This window comes from Canis lupus, chromosome 2 (genome assembly GCF_003254725.2).
Source record: "Canis lupus dingo isolate Sandy chromosome 2, ASM325472v2, whole genome shotgun sequence".
Classification (NCBI taxonomy): domain Eukaryota; kingdom Metazoa; phylum Chordata; class Mammalia; order Carnivora; family Canidae; genus Canis; species Canis lupus.
This window is the reverse complement of record NC_064244.1, coordinates 49,692,412-49,716,135: the sequence shown is the minus strand read 5'-3', so window position 1 is coordinate 49,716,135 and position 23,724 is coordinate 49,692,412. Positions and strand designations below refer to the sequence as shown.

General features: G+C 32.0%; 1 protein-coding gene across 4 annotated transcripts in view; it reads left to right on the top strand.

Moving 5' to 3' along the window:
• The window catches only part of ADAMTS6 (ADAM metallopeptidase with thrombospondin type 1 motif 6), a 297,356-nt gene that overhangs the window by 151,877 nt on the left and 121,755 nt on the right, over window positions 1–23,724 (top strand). For all 4 annotated transcript variants that reach the window (XR_007406729.1, XR_007406731.1, XM_049103149.1 and 1 more), the window contains exon 10: window positions 16,039–16,185. Coding sequence is in view for 2 of the 4 variants with exons in the window: in XM_049103149.1 (XP_048959106.1) it covers window positions 16,039–16,185 (147 nt within the window). In the remaining 2 variants the exon portion in view is untranslated. The remainder of the gene's footprint in view (window positions 1–16,038; window positions 16,186–23,724) is intronic.

Sequence of the window (23,724 nt, the reverse complement as noted above, 5' to 3'; positions counted from 1 at the left end):
ATGGTGCCATTGTTATTTACCCAAACTAGTAATACTATTCATGATAATATTATTTTCTTGTTTATCATTTAAATTAGGTTTGTGAATCCATTATAATATTTTATATTTTTCAAATTAGAACATATTGCTACTGTTATTTAAATGGTACTAAATTATTATCTTTTCATAAAAATTACATTTGGTCAGGCCATTAAGTGTATGCACACACATGTATACCATATATATTTTCATATATAGTCAGTCACATATGTAGATGTGTTCCCATAGTAGCTAAAACAATGATAATATTATAAAGACTTTATAAAGTTTAGAAAAGCTACTATAATATAATCAAACAAATTATTTCAATAATTAAGCCTTTGCCATGATATACATTAAGGCAAAAAGTAGGTAAGACCAGTCAGAGTGGAGGCCTGGGTGGCTCAGCAGTTGAGCATCTGCCTTTGGCTTAGGTCATGATCCCGGGGTCCTGGGATCAGGTCCCACATTGGGCTCCCCACAGGGAGCCTGCTTCTCCCTCTGCCTGTGTCTCTCATGAATAAATAAATAAAATCTTAAAAAAAAAAAAGACCTGTCAGAGTTACTACCTTAAGTAGATACTTAAGTTGCAGAAGTAAGTATATTTATGTTTGCATGTGTCATAGAAATAATAAACCTACTAAACAAAGTAGAATTCAGTTACAATCAACTTTAGAAACTTTGAGAAGACATTACCTTCATTTTTCTAGAAAAACAAAGAAGTGGATTTGCAGGCAGATACCATCATAGTAATTTGTTGGTATAAATTTCAACTGCCATAAACCAATTCAATTACATTTTGCCCATTTATAAGGAGGATTATAATGGCAAATGTTTCTTTGTTCCAATTACCTTCCCTATTTTTGCCGTGATTATTATACATATGCACATAAATATACATATACACCACACCCAAAATCTTGGTGTATATTTAATAGCTTGTTTCCTCTGCTCCCTGGCATCTTTGTAATTAAATGAAAGAAAAAAGCATAAAGTAGTAGTAGAAAAGATTGTAAATGTATTACAGTGATTTTATTGCCTTTGGAAGCCTAACTTCCAACTCAGAAGTGTTTATACTAAATTATTCACATTATACTAAATGTGAGCATGGCTATATACAGGCATATAAAGAATCTAGGTCTTAGATTCTGCTAGGCACTCCCCTCATTAAATATTGTTCTAAATAAGTTCAGAATCTTGAGTTCACTTAGTTTAATAAATTGTATATAAAGTCCAAAATAGAATTGAGTTTCAAACTGTTTTAGAAAATTCATGAGCAAATGGTAACAACTATACTATTAACTATTAAATCTAAAAATATTTGCCAGATGTGGGTATAGAAGTCTCTGAGTATATCCCTTAAATTTCATCTTTGCTTTATTGTAACAAGTGATTCATAGTCAAGATCAGTTATGAATAAGAACAGATTAAAGAGACCTCAAATGGAAAATACTTCTGAAGAAAGATGTCCCCTTATTCCCTTGTATTTTTCTGCCACAATGGGAGGGCTTAGTTTGGAGATTCTTGTAGTTGTCACAAGTTAGGCTATAGTTACCTCATCACTTTTTAAAGAGAAATTTAATCATATTAAGAATCATTAGAAAACTGGTTTTTAAATCTGTAATTGTGTAATGTGTTATCTATTTATTTTTTCCTTTAATGGCAGATTTTAAAAGTACATGCTCTATGTACTGGTGATCATTTAAAAAAATGCAAGATGGAGTTTAAAGTGTCATGATTATCTAACAGAAACAATGGTGTTGATTTATTGGCAACATGGTAGAATTAAGGTTGCTTAGATACAAAAATTGAATTAAGCATTTTAAGATCTTCCTTAGCCATATACAGATCTTCTGTTTGGTTTGAAACATGTTATGATTTTAAAAGGATGTACAGACTAAATGCAGTTAATTTATTCTTATAGTCTATGCTTACTCTTTTCTATTCTTGCAAATCTTCCAAAAGAAAAAAAACAAATAAAAATTTTGGTATACAAAATCAAGAGAAAGCTACTATTTTGTGGTTCAAATTATATTACTGTCAAAATGTTTAGTCATGTAATATACGGTGTAATAATGTACAATGTAATGATGTACAATGTAATCACAAATAAGTTACCACTTATATATCCTAAAAAATAAAAAGACACAAATCCTCTTCTTATATTTCACCATGCAAGTATATAAATATTTGCCATATATAAAGACATTTTGCTTTGTTAAATATAGTTTCAAAGGAGAAACTCATTTGCATAGAAAACTGTAATTTAGTGTAGAAAAATATTTGAGAAAAGCATATGTGTTGGGAGATTGATGCATATGATATACTCTGAGTTACAGATACTTTAATGAATAACCTTTATTGTACAATCTCTCAGTCTCTAAATAGCAACTGCCTTGTCTCTGACTAGTTATGTCACTTATTTTGACCCACTCTCACTTTTTTTTATTTTATTGCTTATTATATGGTATTACATATTTTTGTTACATTACTGACCATCAAGGGAAGTATATCCAAATGATACTTCCCAAATTCTGTCTTTCATTATATACATTTGATCAATGGGGAGTCTCTCACTCTTGCACAATTTGTTCACAAATACTTACTGAGTACTTATTATATTTGCCAACATAGAGTGTATTGTGGATACACTGATGATGAAAGCAAAGTTCCTGCCCTAATGGAACATGTCCTTTTTTTTTTTTTTTAACTTTTTCTTTTCCTATTCTTGAATAACTTTCCAACTCTTGGATTAGTTACTTCATGAACATCTTCTTCTAATTCACTCTCCTTCAAGCCAAAACAAAAGCACAACCGCTGGGCTGGGATTATATAGGCTGGGATTCAGGGTATATCTTTATAAAAGAAGATAAGAAAAACACAATTTTTAAATTTAGACATAATAGATTCCTAACCATTTATCTGTAGAACTTTTTGGTCATACTTACAAGTCCCTTTTAGAACATCTTCAGTAGCTTTCACTTGTCTTTTTCCTTAATAAATGTACTTTTCCTCCAGTACTATCAATTCTGTAGAAAAATTCAAAATATATCCCATTTTGTTTAATTGCCAGTTCCAGTAGTATTGTTATATACCACTTTTCATTTCAGAGACACAGGTTTAGTCTGTAAAATAGATTAAATAAGCTTATGTGAGCTATCCTGGACAAATAATAATTTATACCATTATTTCTGTAGTAAAAATTTCAAGGTTCATAAAATCAGCTTTTAAACTTTAGAACTAAGTCAATTTACAAAGCCAGTTTGGGTATCTTGTGTGACTGGTTTGAGAGGTGAATTTAATTGCCAAGTTTTAGAACAAACTATTCTTCATATATTCAGACTCCTGTAATTAACTAAAGAGATATTTTCTTTTAAAATGTTTTACTTTGAAATGTTTTGTGTGTGTGTGTGTTATACATGTATACATCATTCAGATTTAACAAATATTAATATTGTCCCACATTTGTTTTGGGGACTTGTATTGTTATTTTCAAATATTCTGTGTGCCAATATCATGTTGCTTTAATTATCATAGGTTGGGGCTTTTTTTTTTCAGATTTTATTTTTTTATTTGACAGAGAGATAGAGAGAGCTAGAGAGCTCAAGTTGGGGGAACGGCAGAGGGGAGAGGGAGAAGCAGGCTTCCCATTGAGCAAGGAGACCGACTTGAGGCTCCATCCCAGGACCCTGAGTTATGACCTAAACTGAAGGCAGATGCTTATTCAACTGAGCCACCCAGGCACCCCAAATTATCATAATTTTCTACAGATACTGAAGTTCTTTCTTCCATCTCCAAAATCATCTTGGCTCTTTCTGACCCTATACTTTGCAATATTAATTTTGGAATTTTAGTGTTAGTTCCTATGAAAAATACCTAATAGGATGTTCATTAACTTTTTAAAAATGGCATTGATATGTTAATAAGCATTTTGCATGATTCTTGAGTGTTTTTCCATATACTGAATCAATACTTGTTCTTATATAGGGTAAAGTCCAGAACCTAGGTTGAACTTTAGTGAAAGGGCAATCCAGGGAGTGTTATGCCCCAGAGAAGAGAAATCTGCTGGATAGGGCAGGTGGTGAAATTAGGCCTTTGCCCTCTCTCTGATGGGTGAGTTGCAGTTTTTAAGACCCTGTGTTATTTTAAGTTGTTTATGAACAACTTAAAAATACTGTTTGTTTATGAAAAAAAGAAATGGTTAGCAATCAGAGTTTCAAACTCATAATTTCATTTATTTTTCCTACAGAATTTAAAAGTTTTGGTCAAACAAGACAGAACAAGCCTAATGGCATCGTCTTTTTCCTTTTAAGCCATATTCCACAGCTGCTGTCTTCTCCATCCCTTTGGCCTTAACATTGTATTTTTGCTTGGAGCACAAAGCATAAGTGTCAGTAATTCTTAAAAGCACACAAAAGTATGAATAAAATAACACTCTAGGGCAGCCCCCGTGGCCCAGTGGTTTAGCACCACCGCCTTCAGCCCGGGATACGATCCTGGACACCCGGGATCGAGTCCCATGTTGGGCTCCCTGCACGGAGCCTGCTTCTCCCTCTGCCTGTCTCTTTCTCTCTCTCTCTCTCTCTCTCTCTCTCTCTCTCTGTCATGAATAAATAAATAAAATCTTTTAACAAAATAACACTATAGTATAAAAAGTAACTTGAATAATGTAACTGGTTGTTTCTGTGCTGTAGACATGTAGGGCTTGCTCCCTCTCCCATTTGATTAGTTAGGTCTATTTTATTTTTTAAGGTTTTATTTTTAAGTAATTTCTCCACCCATTGTGGGGCTCAAACATACAACCCCGAGATCAAGAGTCACATGCTCTACTGACTGAGTCAGCCAGGCACCCCAGTTGGGTCTATTTAAAGCGAATTATTCTAACTAATTAATTTAGCACATTATATTCAATTCACATCATTAGGACTTTAGTAGTTTAGTCTCGCAGCAGTCCTTGGATGAAAATCAGTCAGGAAATTGTCAATATCATGAAAGTCTGCAGATAGCTGTGAGTATCCCAGAGTGTGGAGCATAAGAGAACCTGGGGTACCTACTCAGGACTTTAACACCCCAAAGCCAAATGGATCTCTGCTCAAAAAGAAATGGAATACTGGTCAGGATCTCAGAGTCTGGGGAGCAGGTGAAAGAAACAAGGGATTCATTTACTAAAACTTGGGTGTAAGGTAGTGTCTTCTTCACTAGAAATAGGACCAGAGGCTAATGATTCCAATTACTTTAAAAACTAGAGAACCAGATCAACGGTATGCCATGTTTTAATACTGCTTCACAAAGCTATGGTCTTTAAAATCTCCCTAACAGTGAACAAAATTGGTCCCAGAACCCATGAGCAGAGTTGTGGCTTCCTGTGAATTATGTAACTCCAGTTAGGTAATTACAAGAAAGAGGGGCAGAGAAAAGTAAAGTTCATCATAGTTGAGTATGGAACTCATGTCAGATTCTTTGGATCCCATGCTTTACAAGAGAATGTTTATTAGATCTGCATTTTAACCTTGTGAATCTACCCAGTTTATCCAAATTAAATCTCTGCTGATAGATTTTTCATCCATTTCACTAAGCCTCTAAGCCTTCATCACCAATCCTTAAAGTCTGATTACATGCTAAATACTGTGAATAAAATTAAATATAAAAAATACTTTCTGTTTGTTGAGTAACTAGTAAAAATGGATACTGGTGTCAAGCCATACTTAGGCTTAAAGATTCATTATTAACAGTCACTTTGGAAGATAGTTTGGCAGTTTCTAACAAAACTAAATGTACTCCTATCATAGGATCCAACAATACCTAAAAATGTGCAAAGCAAACTATTACAGCTTTTAGAACATATTATAGAAGTATATCCCCATGAACTTAGGTTAAAGAAGGATTTTTTAAAAATAAGACATAAAAGGAGCGCCTGGCTAGTGTAATCAGTTAAGTGTCTGACTCTTGGTTTCTCTTCACATCATGATCATATAAGCATGTTCAAGTATTAAATATACAAGTACTTGAACATTTTACAAAAGAAGAAATCCAAATGGTCAATATTCATATAAAACATATAAAAATATAAAATATGTTTAACCTAATTTATAATAAAGGAAATACAAAGTATACCCACCATGATTAGCACAAATTTAAAAGTCTGATAGTATCAACTATTGGTGGAGATGTGGTACAACCAGGATTCTTATGCACCACAGGTAAGAATCTATTTTGGTGTAACCATTTTGAAAAGATGTTTGATATTACCTAGTAAAATTGAAATTTAACCTAAGTCATGACCCAACAATTTGCTTTCCATATATATCCTAAAGTAGTGATTCTCAAACTGCAGTCCATTGATCTCTGGGATTTATGAAGCACTTTTGGACCAAACTATTTTCATAACACTAAGGCCTAATGTGCCTTTTATTTTTTTTTCATTGAAACTGTGTTGATGTTTACACTGATTGTACAAAATCGATGGTGAGTATAAGTACTGGCACCCCAGCATAAGTCAAGGCAACCATACCATTAGTCATTATATTTGTTATTGCCATGTCACTTTTACTTAAGATTGTTCTTGATGCAAAAGAAATAATTATTAATATAATATTAATAATTATTAATTTTATTAAAGCATATATATATATCTTTTATAAAGTAATCTGTGTCACAGAATGGGAATTATGTAAAGCATAAAGCACTCTGCTCCGTATCTTTGTCTGATGGTTGTCACAAAGAAAAGAACTTGAGCCATTGTTTGAGATGAACTAGCTGCTTTTTTCCTGGAACACAATTTTTATTTGAAAGAAGGAATGAGAAACTATGGGTAGTTGGCAGAAATTCTCTTTAAAAATAAACAAATGAGCTTATTATTCAAGGAAAACAACTTATACTGTTTATTACCAATGATAAAATTTGAACTTTTGATCAAAAATCAGAATTTGGGAAAAGTTATATTTGTCATTATAAATTTGACAGCTTCCTAATACTTAAAGACTTTTTGGGATCCCTGGGTGGCGCAGCAGTTTAGTGCCTGCCTTTGGCCCAGGGCGCGATCCTGGAGACCCGGGATCGAATCCCACGTCGGGCTCCCAGTGCATGGAGCCTGCTTCTCCCTCTGCCTGTGTCTCTGCCTCTCTATCTCTGTGTGACTATCATAAATAAATTAAAAAAAAAAAAAAGACTTTTCTTTTTTTCTCTTTTTAAGACTTTTCTGATGAGATTGGGTGATATTAGTAAAACCAGATTCAAAAAGACCATTGGTATGGTTTCAGAATAAGTATTTCAACTAACCTTTAAAAAATTATTTGCCAAGTTTAAAAACTCCTACAACTATCTGAAAGGGTTATAAAAATACTCTTCCCCTTTCCACCTACATATTAGCGTGAAGTCAGATTTTCATCATATATTTCAACCAAAACAAAATACCACAGAAGGTTGAATGAAGCAGCAGATATGAGAACCCAGCTATTTGTGAGTAACCCAGACACTAAAGAGACTAGCAAAAGGGGACACCTGGGTGGCTCAGCGGTTTAGCACCTGCCTTCGGCCCAGGACATGATCCTGGAGTTCCCAGGATTGAGTCCCACATCAGACTCCCTGCATGGAGTCTGTTTTTCTCTCTGCCTATGTCTCTGCCTCTCTCTCTCTCTCTTTCTCTCTCTGTCTCTCATGAATAAATAAATAGTCTTTTATAGAAAAAAGAGACTAGCAAAAGTATAATTAAACAACATTGCTGTTTTCACTGAAATTCTTCCATTGTTTATAATAAAATATTTATTTTCTCATTTTTAATTTTTAAGATGGCAAATATCACTCCAAATGACATCATAAAAAAAAAAAAACAAATGACATCATAAACAAAAGATCTTGGGGTCTCCACTATTTTTAAGAATGTAAAAGATCCTCAGACCAATAGTTTAAAAACTGTTCTGAAGATTCTCTTCTATCCATGACTGGGAGATGTGTTCAAGAATGCTCATAGCAGCATTGTCTATAATAGCCCCGTAAGAGGAACCATCCTAAATTCATTACCACAGAATGAATAATTAAATAGTGTATTTGCAATGGAAACCTGTAAATGAAGATGAGTGATACACAATGTTAGTTCAGCAGAGATGACCTTCTCTTTAAAAATTGTTGAATGAAAGAAGCAAGTTATAAAAGGACATCTACGTGTGATTTCAGTTCTATAGATTTCAAAACCAGGGAAAATTAACATACGTCATTTAGAGTTCTCATAGAGAATGACTATCACAAAAGTCAGGATAATGGTTCTCTCTCTTAGGGGAGGAAGAAGAATATGAAGGTGAGGCAAACTTTTATTCTGAAAACATTCTATTTCTTAGATTTAGGAAAGATAATGAGGATGCTTCTTTATAATTAACCTTTAAAATGTAAATATGTTTGATTGTCTCTTAAGTTTGCTGGATATGTTTCATATAGTACGCATGTGAGACTAAAACTCACAAAACAAAACAACAAATGAAAAATATCATTAGAAAGTATGAAAAGAGAGTTAATTGGACTGGTTACAAATTTGATTTGTGTTGGATGCATTGCCTGTTATGGAACTCAAATAGTGTCAATAAGCCATTAAATTTTTATGTTATTTTTAAACTAAGCTGAGGTTTATCTTGTAGCAGTTTTTGTAAGAATGATTCATGAGACCTCTATTCCTTGAGTTTTTGTTCAAAATGATTTTTATACTCACTTTGGCTGAGTCATTACTCTGCGGTAAGCTGGTATTAAATGTCACCATGGTGAAACCTGAGGGTAATCTGATTGTTTTACCATTTTGGTAATTTGTTATTTTGCCCCAGTTGCCTAAAATATATCTTAATTTTGAAGCCCAATAAGTTAACTAAACTGTGGCTCTATGTGAACTCATTCCATGTCAGTTTTTCCCAGGACATCAAATAGTTTACTTTTGATTAGTTTTTAGCCATTTTTATTTCTCGAAAGTTTTCTTGCATTTTTTTATAATCACTTTTATTTCTGTTTTATTATTTTGTCTCTTTTCTGGGGGGACAACAATGATATATAATATGTTGGATTTCTTTACTTTGACCCTTTTAAACTCTGTCAGTTTTCATTCTGCTTGCTTTTTCACTCCTGTGAGAAATGCTTTTAGCAGTTGCCTAATTTTTTTTTTCTTTTTTTTTGCTACTTCAGCATGGCCTTTTTCCTGTGATAGTTTTATTTTCCTTTCACTTATTTCCTCTCATAGTTCATTTCGTCCCCTGTCTTGTCATATCTTCCCTGATTGCTTGTATCTCTGCATTAAATACTTGTTTTTATAAAAAAAATGATAGCTTAAGTTTGTTTGAAATAATATGTGTCCAGTTTTTATCTTTCCTGTACCAACATTTTTTTTTCCTGCTAAATGTCTATTTGTGTTTTTCTGTTCTGATTACTTATTTATTCAATATACTTGTAGATACACTTTTTGTCCTTTGGACTCATGTCTTTGAACAAGTTAGATTTTTCTGGATGAACTATTTGTAAGTTTATGATGGGCAGGGACCAGAGCTATTGTCTCATTAGGAATTTATTAGTGATGTAGAGTGGTGCATGTGATTCAAGTTCTTTAACACTGTATTCCTTTATAAAACTTTTAGCAAGATAGAATCTCTCTTTTGCCTTTCCTTACTGACCGATTCCTTCCTACAGATATGATTTCTGTGACTCCCAATACAAATAAGCCCAGCCCCCTCTTCTTCTGACGACTAGAGCAAGGGTGTATATTCCAATAGTTTACATCCTTACTCCAGTCGTTCACAAGAAGGTATTGCTGGTTTTACCCCCCGGATTGTTGAACATAACTTTAGAGAAATATGCCTGGCTTTTGTGCTGAGATCTTCAGTTATTGTTGTTTTCTGTCTGTGTCTTGCTGCATTCATCTCTGATTTTTCTGAATTCAATTATCCTTTCCCATTCATTATAATGTTGTGGTTTATGGTTTTAGTGGTTTTCTACATTTCATTAAGTGCAGAATTTTTGTTTCTTTTTCTTATTTTTCCTTACTGCCTTTGGGTGATATCTTAGAGAAAAAAGGTAGGAAACTTTTTGCTTAACAATGTCGAAATAAGATGCCTCTTTAAAATTTTGAGATAGGAACAGAAACAATAAGACATGAGAAAAGAAATTTTTGGTTTTTTCTTGTATCCACTAGATTTAGATGAGATCTTCAACATTCAATTTATCTCCTAGTAGGAAGACAAAACGAAAAGCCTACTTTATTTTTGTAGAAACTGAGAATTTGGGCTTTAGTTAGTTTGTTTTAAATTTATACTAATTTGAAGTAATTTGCTTGTAGAATTACTTAGGTTTTCATAATTGAGTAGGTTATCCTAATCAACTACAATCTTCGCTCTCTTATTAGATTTGAGATTTAACTTTACCCTACTTATAAGCTAATAAATTGGCCTATAACTGTCAAATGGATGCTAGCAAAAGACATGAAATTCCTCAGAGACAAAGGATTTTATTACAGCAGCAGTAAACAACATAAGCATCAGCATGTTTATTTGGTTTCTCTTGGCCCCTAATCCCACAGGGGCAACACAATATGGCCTAGGTGAATGCTTCATACACAGTGGGTTTGCATCACAACTGAGAAACATTGAGCTTGGGGAAATCTACCACTTTTAGAGCAAGTAGTAAGTAAACCTGCTTTTTGTCCAGGGGGGGAATGTTTCCTCATTTCTCAAAAATTATCCTGTGAAATGGACTGGTTAAAGCATAAGGTTTGCAGACTTGGAATACCCAGCAAAATGTGGAGAATCACAAGAAGCCCAGGGAGACTGTCTCCCAATGTCTCAATCTCTCTATCTCTCTGTGTCTATCCTCTCTCTCTCAATGTATGTTCATAAAACCCTCCTCAAATGAGAATCTTTACCTTTATGTAATATGAACTGTTTTATTAAATACATAAAACCAACCATGGAAGTGTTGTCTTGCTACTGCTGTTCACTTGTGAGCGTGGGCCCCATGTTCACCAAAGTCTCTTTTGTTCTTGTTCTTGTTTTTGTTCTCATTCTCTTTCTTTTTAAAAAATATTATTTGTGAAACTCAAGAGGAGAGCATTGAGTTTATTTTATATTTGTTGATCTATTTCTATCTATCTATCATTTATCTATGTATCCTTAGTTCTTAGCACAGCATCATTATCAGTCCCACAAGGACCATTCTTACTTAACATATGTAAATATGTATTTGTTTCTGTAATCCCATTTCCCATTCCACTTTCTTTTCTTCCATAGATAGCTACTCTAATATATTTGATATGTATATTTGAATCCATATGTATCCTTGTAAAATATCACAGATTGTTTATATATGTATGTGTCTGTTTTTTGTATACATAAACCACATCTTCTTTATCCATTCATCTTTCGATGGGCATCTGTTTTTTAATCTTTTAAGTTTGAAATGATTTCAAGCTTATAGAAAAATTGATAGAGTAGGAAGATTTCCCACGTGCCGTTTACTCAGATTCAAATATCATTAATACTTTACCATGTTTGCTTTATATCTCTCTTCCTGTATATGTACATGTATTATTTTTCTGAACTACCTGAGAATAAGTTGTAGACATGTGTCTTATCCCTAAATATTTCAGTCCTTTTCCTAAAAGAAAAGATAATGTCTTCTATAGCACAGTATAACTATTAAACTGGAAAATTTAACATTGATATACTATTATCAAATATGCAGTCCATATTCAATTTTCACCAATTGTCCTAGCAATGTCTTTTATAGCTTCCCCCTGCCTAATCCAGTTTGCATAGCATTTAGTTGTTTCCCTTTCGTCTTTAATCTGGACCAAGTTCTTGGCTTTTTTTGGTTATTTGAGTGTGTATGTAATTTTTGCATATATATATATATATTGATATAATACTATAGATCTTTTCCCTTTTCTTAATTTTTTCCAGTGTTTTTAAGATCCACCCATATTTATATGTAGACATTATTTTGTTTGCTGCTTCCAATTTCTGCTTAGTATCCCGTGATATGCATCTTCCAACATTTATTTATCCATTCCCCAGTGACAGACACCTAGATTATCTTTAGCAACTCGCTATTATAAATAACTCTGTCATGAACATCTCAGACATGTTCCCTTTGGGGATATTCCTGGGATACATATTCAAGAATAGAATCCTTAGTTATAAAATATCTGCCTATTTAATTTGACAGAGTACTGCTGAATTGCTCTCCACAATAGCTGCCTGGACCTCAGTACAACTATTGTACACTAAGCTCCCAGTTTCTCTACACCACTGTCAACACTTAGTTCTAGGTAACATTCTAAATTTTTGCCAGTATCATGGTTCTAAAGTGGGCTGTTATTTATTCTTTCTGATCATTAATGGGTTTCACTTCTTTTACCAACTCTTCCCTGAGATAGACTTTCCCCAGGAGGGAACCTATCTTTATTTTATCTTTTTTTTTTTTTTAATTTCAAGTTTTTATTCAGATTCTAGTTAGTTGACATAGACAGTAAAATTGGTTTCAGCTGTAGAATTTAGTAATTCATCACTTACGTCTGACACCCAGTGCTCATCACAAGTGCTCTTCTTAATTCCCATCACCCTTCTAGCCCATCCCCTGTCCATCTCCCCCAATCAATGCTCAAGTTTATTCTCTGTAGTTAAGACTTTATGTTTTTTTCTCTCCCTCTTTCTCTTTTTTCCCCTTTCCCCTCTGTTCATCTGTTTTGTCTCTTAAATTCCATAAATGAGTGAAGTCATATGGTATTTTTCTTTCTTGACTGACTGATTAAGGAAACCTATCTTTAAATATTTATATGTGTGTGTGTTAACTACTCCAGCCTGATCAGCCTATTAGAGGGATCTTTTGAAGTTGATGTCGTGAATAGCAGTTGTAAACTCCCATCACCATAAGTGAACTCTTTAACATTGGTCAGGCCATTGCTGGAATTTCTTATATGTGAAATACAAGCTACAAAAGTATACATTCTCCTAGACAACTGAAATCTAAGTCCTTTAAGATAACTATCTGCATCTGACACCTAAAGATTGTTGGTAGAAATAGAACTTGTAATGTTTTCACCTTCATATACTTGAATTCTGAATTTTTTAAAAAAAATATTCAAGTGTAGTTGACATACAATGTTACATTAGTTTTAGGTGTACAACATAGTAATTTGACAGGTTTTTACATTATGCAATGCTCACCACAAGCATAGCTACCATCTGACACCATATAACACTATTACAATATGACTGTTTTAGTATTCACTATGCTGTGACTTTTGTTCCTATGATTTATTCATTCTGTAACTGGAAGCCTGCATTTCCCACTCTCTTCACTTTTTTTGCCCATATCCCTACCCCTCTGGCATCATTTTGTTCTGTGTATTTATAGGCCTGATTCTGCTTTTATCTATTCATTTGTTTTTTTCACATATGAGTGAAATCAAATGAGTTTTGTCTTTCTCAGTCTGAATTATTTCACTTAGGCTAATATCTTCTAGGTCCATCCATGTTGTTATAAATTACACAATATTTATCTTTTAATTGCAAAGGATAAAATTTCTGAAGTACTGTAAATATTAGCATGCAAAAAAATAAAATTTTATATGCATCTTTTAAATATATCAGTTGAAACTAAATGCCATAGTATTTTGGTAACTTTCATTATACACTTAAAAATATGTATTTAAAAAAAGGCTCTTCTTTTATAGTCAAAATTTACATCATTTTTTCCCTCCTTTAACTCAATATATCTGCTCCTTCTTTCTCAACCAGAATACTATCCTGATGTATATTCTAAGATATATTTTTATACTTAAAAGTATTTTAATTATATCATATCACTATCACAAAAATGTATACATTGTGATTACATTTACAAAAATTCCTTTGATAATAAAGGAAAAAATTTTCCCTGGATTATATTCATTACATTACAATCATTGTTAGTCAATTATTGATTAGCAAAACATATATGTATAGGATCAAAAATTTTTTTAAAAAACTCATCAACTGTTCATTTGATTATATCCTCTTCTAAACTTGATGAAAACTAGAAATTACATGCTATTTAGTCATTAAAATAATTCTCTTTTTCAACATTGATACGAAATGCTTCTAAGTATCTCTTGACACTCATGTTTTTAGACCACAAAACAGTGAACTAATTAATGTAAAATTACAGATAGGTAAAGGATAAGTTTTTCTTTTATAAGGTGGGAGAAATAAGATATAAAATGGAGAAGCTTTGCTTTTTTTCTTAGAAGATAGTACATAAGGAAGCTGAAGATCTTGAAAATTATTTTCTTAAAGTCTTCTGTGTTTGCCTATACCCATCTTCATATGACTCAGGAATATGTAATAAGGCTGCTGCTAAAAGGAAATAATTTTTTAAAGCTATCATCATTTGAAAAGAATCATAGTAGTATTCACATGATAGCATCAGCCTTTGAGAGAAGTATACAATATTGTTTATTGAATTATAAATTTACATTAAGGAGCTTTTTATGTAACTCCATGGCTGATTGTTTTGACATAATTATATCTAATTCTATAAACTGTAAACTCTACCATCATGTTCCTAGAAGATCATTCAAAGAGACTGATTCCAGTGTGTTGGGGTCAAACAAGAAAACTAAATACTGGTGTTCATGGAAGGTCATTTGGTGTTTTAATTTAAGGCTCTGGATATATACTCTTCTGTATTTCTCTTCCTTTGCTTATGTTAGTTCCTCCATGTGAATTACTAGTTTCTTTTCCTTGTCCCACATATGATATGACTTTATTATGACTCTTACTGTATTTATGAAAACCAATCCTTTCAGCTTCCTAAACACGTCTCAGATCTAATCCCACTTCTCTATCCAGTGCCCCATTCAGACCTACACCATTTGTCATTTGGTAATTATCTTCTATCTGCTTTCCATGCCTCCATTCTCTTCCCACTCCAGGGTCTCCACCATAGAATTATTATAATGACCTGCCTAAAATACAGATACAATTCTAACATTCTCCTTCTCTGAAATCTTAAGTTGCTCTTACTCACAAATCTTCAGTGTTTGTGTCCTGCCAAAAGTATTAATATTTACTTTAACTTATTGTAATTCTCTGTTCTCAGCTACCTTTCCAATTTTTTCTCCAGCAATTATCTTCATCTATTTTATACTCTTGTCACACAAAATTCTTATTTCTTTGAACACATATCATAGTACATTTATTAGATGTCTCTATGGACACGTAACTTTATTTTTTCACTAATAGTCAACATAAGCTTTTGGTTACCTGTGAAGAGAGACTAAAACTTATGATTTATAATCAATATTGTTTTTATATCACATTGATAATAGCACTAAGCATAGCTATAGGACACAGAGGCGGGGGGGATGGCAAAGACAAGCTTTGAACAATGAAGGGAAACCGACGTAAAGAAAAACTATAATCATAATCCTGAATGTATCAAGATTTTTCAAAAGGTGTTTTGAAAACACACACATACACATACAAACATAAATTGCATATGTATTTAATTCTCCTTTATATTATAAAACAAATGATTTTTGCATTTGAGATTTAACCTAGAACTCAACGGACTATAACTATCTTTTTATAATTCTCTTTTAGATTCAGCATAGTGAGGTAGCATGAACTCTAGGATGTTGAAAGGCAGGTTCTACTAACACTTACTAACTTTATGATCTTTGATAGGTCATTTATCTTTGCTAAATCGCAGTTTTTCATACCCATAAAGTGAAAATTAATATATATTCCCTTTCTGCTTAAGGAAAGATTGTATCATTTAAGTTAACATTTGAAAGTATACGATCAATTAAAGAGATTTAAAAATAAATTCTATCATAGAATTGTTCTGTAGTCTCTTTAATCCTGTATTTCCTTAGAGGATCTTGATAGAAGATATATGTTGATAAGGCTAATAAATGATCAAATAAGGAAATAAAGGACATATTGGGGGTTCATTTGTTTTATTTTTTTTATTTCTTTCTTTTATATTTCTTATGTTTCTTCCTTGTTAAAACAGTTTTGGTATGAACCATGATGGAATTGGAAATTCTTGTGGGACGAAAGGTCATGAAGCAGCAAAACTTATGGCAGCTCACATTACTGCAAATACCAATCCTTTTTCCTGGTCTGCCTGCAGTCGAGACTATATCACCAGCTTTCTAGAGTAAGTAATCTCTGGAGAGTGATGATGAATTGCTCCAGAAGTAAGCCATTGGTAGAAGCCTAATATGTAGTGCTTCGTACTGCATAATGAGTAACTTTTATAGGGTGATATTTCAGGCTGTTCCCAAAATATTTTAATATATCATTGTGGCAAATTTTTTCCTTCATACTCCAACAGAACTTGGTAGATTAGAGAAACTGGAGCAAGGCTATAAGTGGAGTTGATGATGTGAGTGTCAGAAATGTTCAATAAATGGGAAACAATGTCAGAAAGAATTTAGATTTACACAGTTTAATAGAGTATAGGTGAACATTAATTCGGTGATTATCTATTTCATTTTGTTGTTGAAAAAACTGAATTTTTCAGGAATGCTGAAGTATCTAATAGTAACAAACAACAACAACAAAAAACCAAATACCTAGGAAATGAAAATGAGAAAATGAAAATTTGTCTTTGAAAATTTATTTTGTGACTCATCTTTTCTGCAGTTTGAGAACTTCTTTGCTGATCTTTTAATGTATATTTGAGAGTCTGGTTATTTAAGTGTGAAATAAATAAATTAGCTGAGGTATAACTGTTTATTAAAGCAGATTTCCTTTCACATCTTACCTGCATAGGACTTTAGGATTGGACTTTAGAAGCTCATAGACTTAGGTCTCGCTTTCTAACTGTGTTACCATGGGCATGTTACTTAACCTTTCATAATCTTCAGTGACCTCACTTGTTAAATGAATTAGGTAATAATACACACATCATGAGGTTGTTACATATATAATTATGTACAATGTTATAATGTATATGTAACAGTAAACATTCATTAAATGGTATATGTTATTTTAAATAATATGAAGGCTTTAAGCCTTATTCTATCATTACTTTTAACTGTTTTAAGCCATTGTTTTCTTTGGGAGGAGAGATTAAATGCTCTGTGAAAAGTTGAATCATAGAAAAAGCACACGTGAACAACAAATTTTTTTTAAAAACTGTCTTTCTTCAAAATTCACATTTATATTACTGTGGTCTAAAACCTTAAAAATTCAGATAGGTTATGTAAGGTAATATTATTTATTAAAGCTTTGATTCATATCTGCTAATCACTGAAACTTCTGAAAACTTAAAATTATGAATTTTTTAAAACCCCAAATGAGATTTTAAATTACCTAGCACAATGATTTCATCAGAGATCAAAAGATAAATGTTTAAAATTGGCTTTTTTGAATTAATTAATGTAATAATGAAATAGAAGGAATTGGGAATACATATTAGAAGGTAGTTTCTCTGAATAATTATGCTATAATCTAAAATTTTTAATGTTAGTAACAGGTAATTATAATACTATACTTGCCTAGTGCCTAAACTGGGTTGAAGGCTGTAAAGATAGACCACAGTGCATTTGTTTGACATCTTTTGGTAGTTTTTCACACAAAGCACTAGTATTATCATTTTCCAAGATGTTTTTAATGAGATCATATTACCTAAATTTTAAGCATTGTTGAGGATCTGCTTTCCCCAGAAATCAAGCCAGATCTGGAATTTCTCCTTTGACTTGGCTCATGTTTTTATAATGGAATCTTAGTGTCTATCACCAGAAAGACAAACTGTATAACATGCTTAGTAATCCTGTGCATTTTTGAAGGCTTCTCTCCTGGTGTTTTGTTTTGTTTGTTTGTTTGTTTTTTTGCAAGTACCAAGTTTCTTTCTCCCCTATCCTGTTTATTTTGTACAGCCTATTTGCTAGGACCATCTCTGTATACCTAACAAAGACCCATTTTGATCTCTTGCCAGACCTTGCCTTGATGAAACTATATTAAGGCTGTTAAAATACTCTGAAAGGAAATCCCTAAATTACTAATAAAATACTATAAAGAAATCACCACAGATCTGGTGAGAGATGTAAAATTATTACTAATTGCAATAAAGTGTTCCATTGAATTAATTAAAAGAATTAATCCACAGAGCATTATTTAAGCCTTATTGCCTCTTTGCATTTTGTATGTAAGCATGATTAGTGTTGACAGGGTTTAAAAGGCTTATTTATCCTGTATTTTATAAAAATATTTCTGTTGTACATCATCATGGAAATGCTCACAAAGTTAAATCCATTAGTAAAAAAATAGATATTAAAGACAAAGGGTAGAAATTTGGGGAAAGTTGTCTTTTTTTCCTTTTTTGATAATAAACTAAACAACTCTGATTATAATCTGACCAAGCAATAAGGTTTTTTTTTTTTTTTTTTTTTTTTAAACACAGGGCCCTTTAAAAAGGTCAGTTCACTGGAGCACAAAGACATAATAGTAACTTTCTTGAATTTCTTTGTTCCTTTTTATTAATGCAGTTGGCTTAATTGCTTTAACAGCTATGTGTGATATTTTTAAAAATCCAGTGATATTTTGATCAGGAATTGAGGTTACATTTATGTTTTATAGTTGGCTCAAAAAGACTCATAACATTTTATTTTAGTTTCTCTTCTCAAGAAAAAGAAATCTTGAAAGATGAATTGTTTAAGAACTGTAGCCCAGCCAACAAAATGCATACCTTTCTTTACTTAGTGACTGTATAGGCCCAAGATGATGGTGGATTTCAACAATGAGCTTTCTATGATTTATAGAGAATCACTATTCACTATGTTCAACTGAAAACAATTCCATGGCCTTTAAGTGCCAATAGAGTAAAAGTCTCTCATGTCTTTCTGAAACACTAGGTGCTACTGATCAATCAGGAGATGGTGTTTACCAACTCCCAATATTTTTTTTCAGATTTCTTAAACTCGGTGATTCAATAAGTGGTTCATGAATCGCCCAGAAGCCGTCCTGATTAAATAATAAAGAACCCATTTCCGTTAAAATGGACGTGTTATGCCAGCTTCTGATGTTTTCGACGACGGCTTTGCAGGTAGTGTCCTTCCTATCTGCCTGCGGGACTTATTTACTTATTTATTTAGAAAATAGAGAAAGATGAACCTGGTATTATGGCTCACACTCATTGATGACTATGGGCTAATTTACCAGGCAGTGGAAGGCAGCCAGTAGTTTAGGCCAGTTTTTCATACATTTTCCACCACTTAGTGGTAGTACAGAGTAATTTCATATAGTTTTCAAAAATTCCGGAGCCTCTGTGAATCAATTCTTGCTCTCTTTAAATTAAAGTCTGTTAAATTGTTTGAACTGTCAGAGATCCATAGCAAAATTTCCTACAGCTCCAAATTAAATACAGACTAGCCATTTTCACAGAAAGGATGGAAGCTGAATAAAAGAAAGGCAATATTATGGTAGAAGGTGAACTAGAAAGAAAGAGCTACAAGGAAAGTGATATAAGATGAACAGGATGACTAAGACACTCACATTTCCTCTATACCAATTACCTTTGAAAGTCAGTATCAATAATCTTTAAATGGAAAACGATTTCATAGATGGGACCCTCTTTATATATGGAGCCCAAGAAACAGCAAAACAGGTTTCTCCTCTTTCCATTTATCAGGCATATTTTGGGGACTTCACCTTAACCCATAAAAATCTTTGATTAAAAAAAAAAATCTTTGATTAAGTCATAATTACATATGGAGAAGAGCATAACCAAGTAAGTCATTTGTAGTACAGTGTTTGTTTGTTGGAAGCCTCAAATTCAGTTCTATTCAAGCATCCTAATCATATAGATGGCAAGAGAGAAAGGTCTTACTTTTAAGTAAGAAAGGTCTTACTTACAGTCGGACTTTTAGAAAGTAGTTATTATTTGTTTTGTGAAGATTGATAAAGAAGTTTACAATGACATAGTAGGTAAGACACTTGACTTGCCATGGATAATACAATCTAATTCATTTTTGTTTAAGTGTATGAGCACTATTTTGTGGTAAAAATAGGAGTTGGCATTAAATGTTAACTTTTTGTTGTTGTTGTTAAAAGACTGTTAAGATATATATAGGATTATATAGAAAGATTTATTTTTTAGATTGTCCCACTGTGTTGTAGGCTGAAGGTCTATATAGTATAATTGTTTAAATAAAAAAAAAATCTAAATTTGCAATTAGGAGAATGTGCTCACATGTTCTGGAAACAAAGCCAAGGGTACATATTTTATATAGGGATCTGTAAATTTTAGCTGAAGACTTCAACTCTGGCTCATGTTCCCATTTCAAGGCTAATTTTCAAACTATGTAAATCAGAGTTCTCTAAATTAGAGGTAGACTACATAAAATATGATTTTGCTATCATGCTGCAAAGATTTCTGGAAATATAAATGTACTTTGATTTACTAAGAATTTCATAATCTAGGAAAAAAGCATGTTCTCAAGCTAATACACATTCTTTTTTCTGTCTTGTCTTAGATGCATAAACAAAAGTAGGGTGTTATTATCTTTATTGCTGTAGATATTAACAAAAATTGAGCTTTTAGTAGTGAAATGTATGTTGCTAGAGAAATTCTCAGAGTTCTAGTTTTTATGTATATAGTTTTGCTCAGGACCAATATATCAGTGCTTAATAACAATAAGTTATAATAGTATCTCATAGATGGAAAATGATAGTGCTTTTCATTTAATTTATTTATTAACGAATGAGGTTTATGTTTTCTTAGTGGAAAAATTTGCATATGACCAAAACACAGACCATCTGTGCTTAAAAGTGCCATATAATGAGAAAACTCAAGTAGATTTATACTACTCTTATTATTTTGATAAGAGTAGCATAAATAATACTAGGTTTAGCATCATAAGAATTGTATGGTTATATCAACTAACTAGAACCCCAGATTTAATAATAGTTACTCCTAATCTCCATTTTGCTAAATAGACTCAATTACAAAATGTAAGAAAATAACTCATCTAATATTTTTGAGAAAGGAAAAAACATTTGTCCCTGGAGACCTGTACAAAAATGTTCATATCAGCATACTTGACAATTTTCAGAAATTAGGAATAATGTAAATGCTTATTAATAGAAGAATGGATAAATAATTATGCCATAGTCTTAAATGGAATATTAAAGAATGATATCAATGAACATAATATTGAACGAAAGTATAAAATCACAAATAAAAATCTACAGCATGACTCCTTTTATGTAGTTCAAAAATAGGCAGATTAATAATTGAGAGATGAATAATTACTAAGAAAATCATGGAAATAATTATTTTAAAAGTCAGAATGTTAGTTCTTCTAGAGAAAGTGAGGGGTGTAATTAGGGTTAAGCTCCTGGGAATTTTATAAGAGGAAAAAAAATACTTCCAGGGTTAAATATACATCTCTCTGATTCATATCCTCTACCTTCTATACTTATATCTGTGATATTTCATAATGGCAATTGATGACTCAGAAGCATGGTAATATCCAGAAATATTATTTTCTAAGAATTAATTAATCATGATCTAGAGGTTTAACTTACTTGAAAGTATTAGGAAAATAGCAAATTTTAGTAACACTATGCAAAAAATATTTTTGTCACTTACCCTCAGGTAAGAATTAAAATATGAAAACTACCCCCCACCCCAAATAGTTTAACCCAGGTTTTATGGTATATATATCAAATATGGTTAGTAAAAATATATATATATACTACATTTTCTACCCAAAATGTAGGAACAATAAATCAATCTTGAAGATAATCCCTACCCTTGCTTTCCCAGAACCGATAAAAATAAGACACGTGACTTGCCATTAGTGGTTTGTATGATAGTATGGCCAAACCCATTTAAAAAGGCCTTTGTTGATGCCTTATTTCTAAATACATGTTCGTTTTGATAAAGATCTATATGTTTTTGTTTATATTTTATTTATACAGTATTTTATTCTTCTGCAAAAATATAAAGAAAAGAATAAGACTTGTCTAGATATTTAATTAGACCACATTAATACAAAGCAGTAAATAATTCTAAAAAACTGAAACAAAAATCCACTTATGGAGTAAACTTTATCAAAAGACTTTGTCCACAGGTGACCACAGTGCATGCCTTCTTTATTGTCTGGAGGCCTTTCCAATGGTTGTCTAATTTGGTATTTTTAAAAGAACATGAACCATGGTTAGAACACCATTAATACCTTGGAGCAAGAACTTTAGACAAATGAATTATTCTTGCTTCCTCCTGGGTTGAGCCAAATTTCAGTTTGCTATCAAAAAAATTTTTTTCCACAGGGTATCTATTCCCAAAGTCTTTTGGGGGGTCTGTATAGTATTTTCTCTAGGTTTCTAAGTTAATTTTCTATATCTACAAGTAATTATATATAATAATTTTTAATAGATTTTTGAGTTAGTGCTACTTAGGTGAATTTATTGTATAGTTGCTTTGTTATGCTATCGGCAAATATTTTTACCAATGGAACCCTGTACTTAGATCCTTCAGTAGTTAAACTTTTCCCATTAATTTATACTATTACTTGATTTTTTTTTTTACATATTTCAACCCTTTCATAAAGACTTTTGTAATTTTGTTGTAGATGGAACTGAAACTGATATTTTAGAAGAAAAATTATGGGCTTAAACTGCTAATTGATTTATTTCATGCATATTGCATTTTATCAAAATTGTCTTCTTTCAGTATACTTTTCACATTTGACTGCTTTATCATTAATCTTAATATAGAAATTTGAATATGCATATCTATATAGATTAAAGATACTTTACATAATAAAATAAAAGGAGCTTGCTATTTTAAAAATTCATCTAGAAATAATTTCTCTTATTGCAGTGCATGTCAATTTCTCAAAGTTCAATAAATAGGAAGTAAAAGCATTCTTTCATGAAAACTGGACAGCAGGGTGAAAATAAGTTGTTTTCTGTTAAATACATTGAAGAGTGACAAGTGAAATGATTATAATAACCAATAATAAACCCATCTATATTAGTGCAACATTTATTATTTTTATCCAAATATTTTTATTGATGAAAAACCAATCAAGAGGGGCATAAAGGAAAGGAAAGGGTGCAAAGAAGACAGTGTTCTGCCCGTGGGTTTCTGAATCTATCACCTTGTGAGTCGTATGGTTCAATTTTTAAAAGGTATTAATTTGCTCCTGTGCAAATACACATTTTAATATAGCAAATTAACTTTTACATTTTAAGAAGTATGACAAAATAGTAAGTGAATATGAAACTCGTTATTATACATGGCTCTTTCTTAACCTATCTATAAATGAAAATTTGTACTGTCCTAAATAATAGTTGAGGAACTTCTACTTGTGAAATTATTTTCCTTTGGCAAAGTGGATGGAAAAGATTTGGAAAAAAAAACACAAGTGCTGGCACAATTGACAGGAATGTTGGAAAAAATTTTTAAATGTTGGCATAGGAATTCTTTAAAAATTCTAAGTTACTCACATGTGAAATGAAAGTAAAAAAGCATCTGTCCTATTTTATGCACACTGACTAAAAAAATGAACAATTATCTTTAGCAAAGTATAAAGCTCTTTAAACTAAGGTATTCCGTCTGGATTTTGGCGATCTTTATGTTATTTGTTCCACTGAATTAAAATATTATGTTTGAGTGCGAGCATACTTTGAAAGCAGAAATTGCAGAGAGGAGAACATTCTCTTTTCCAACTCTGATGACCCT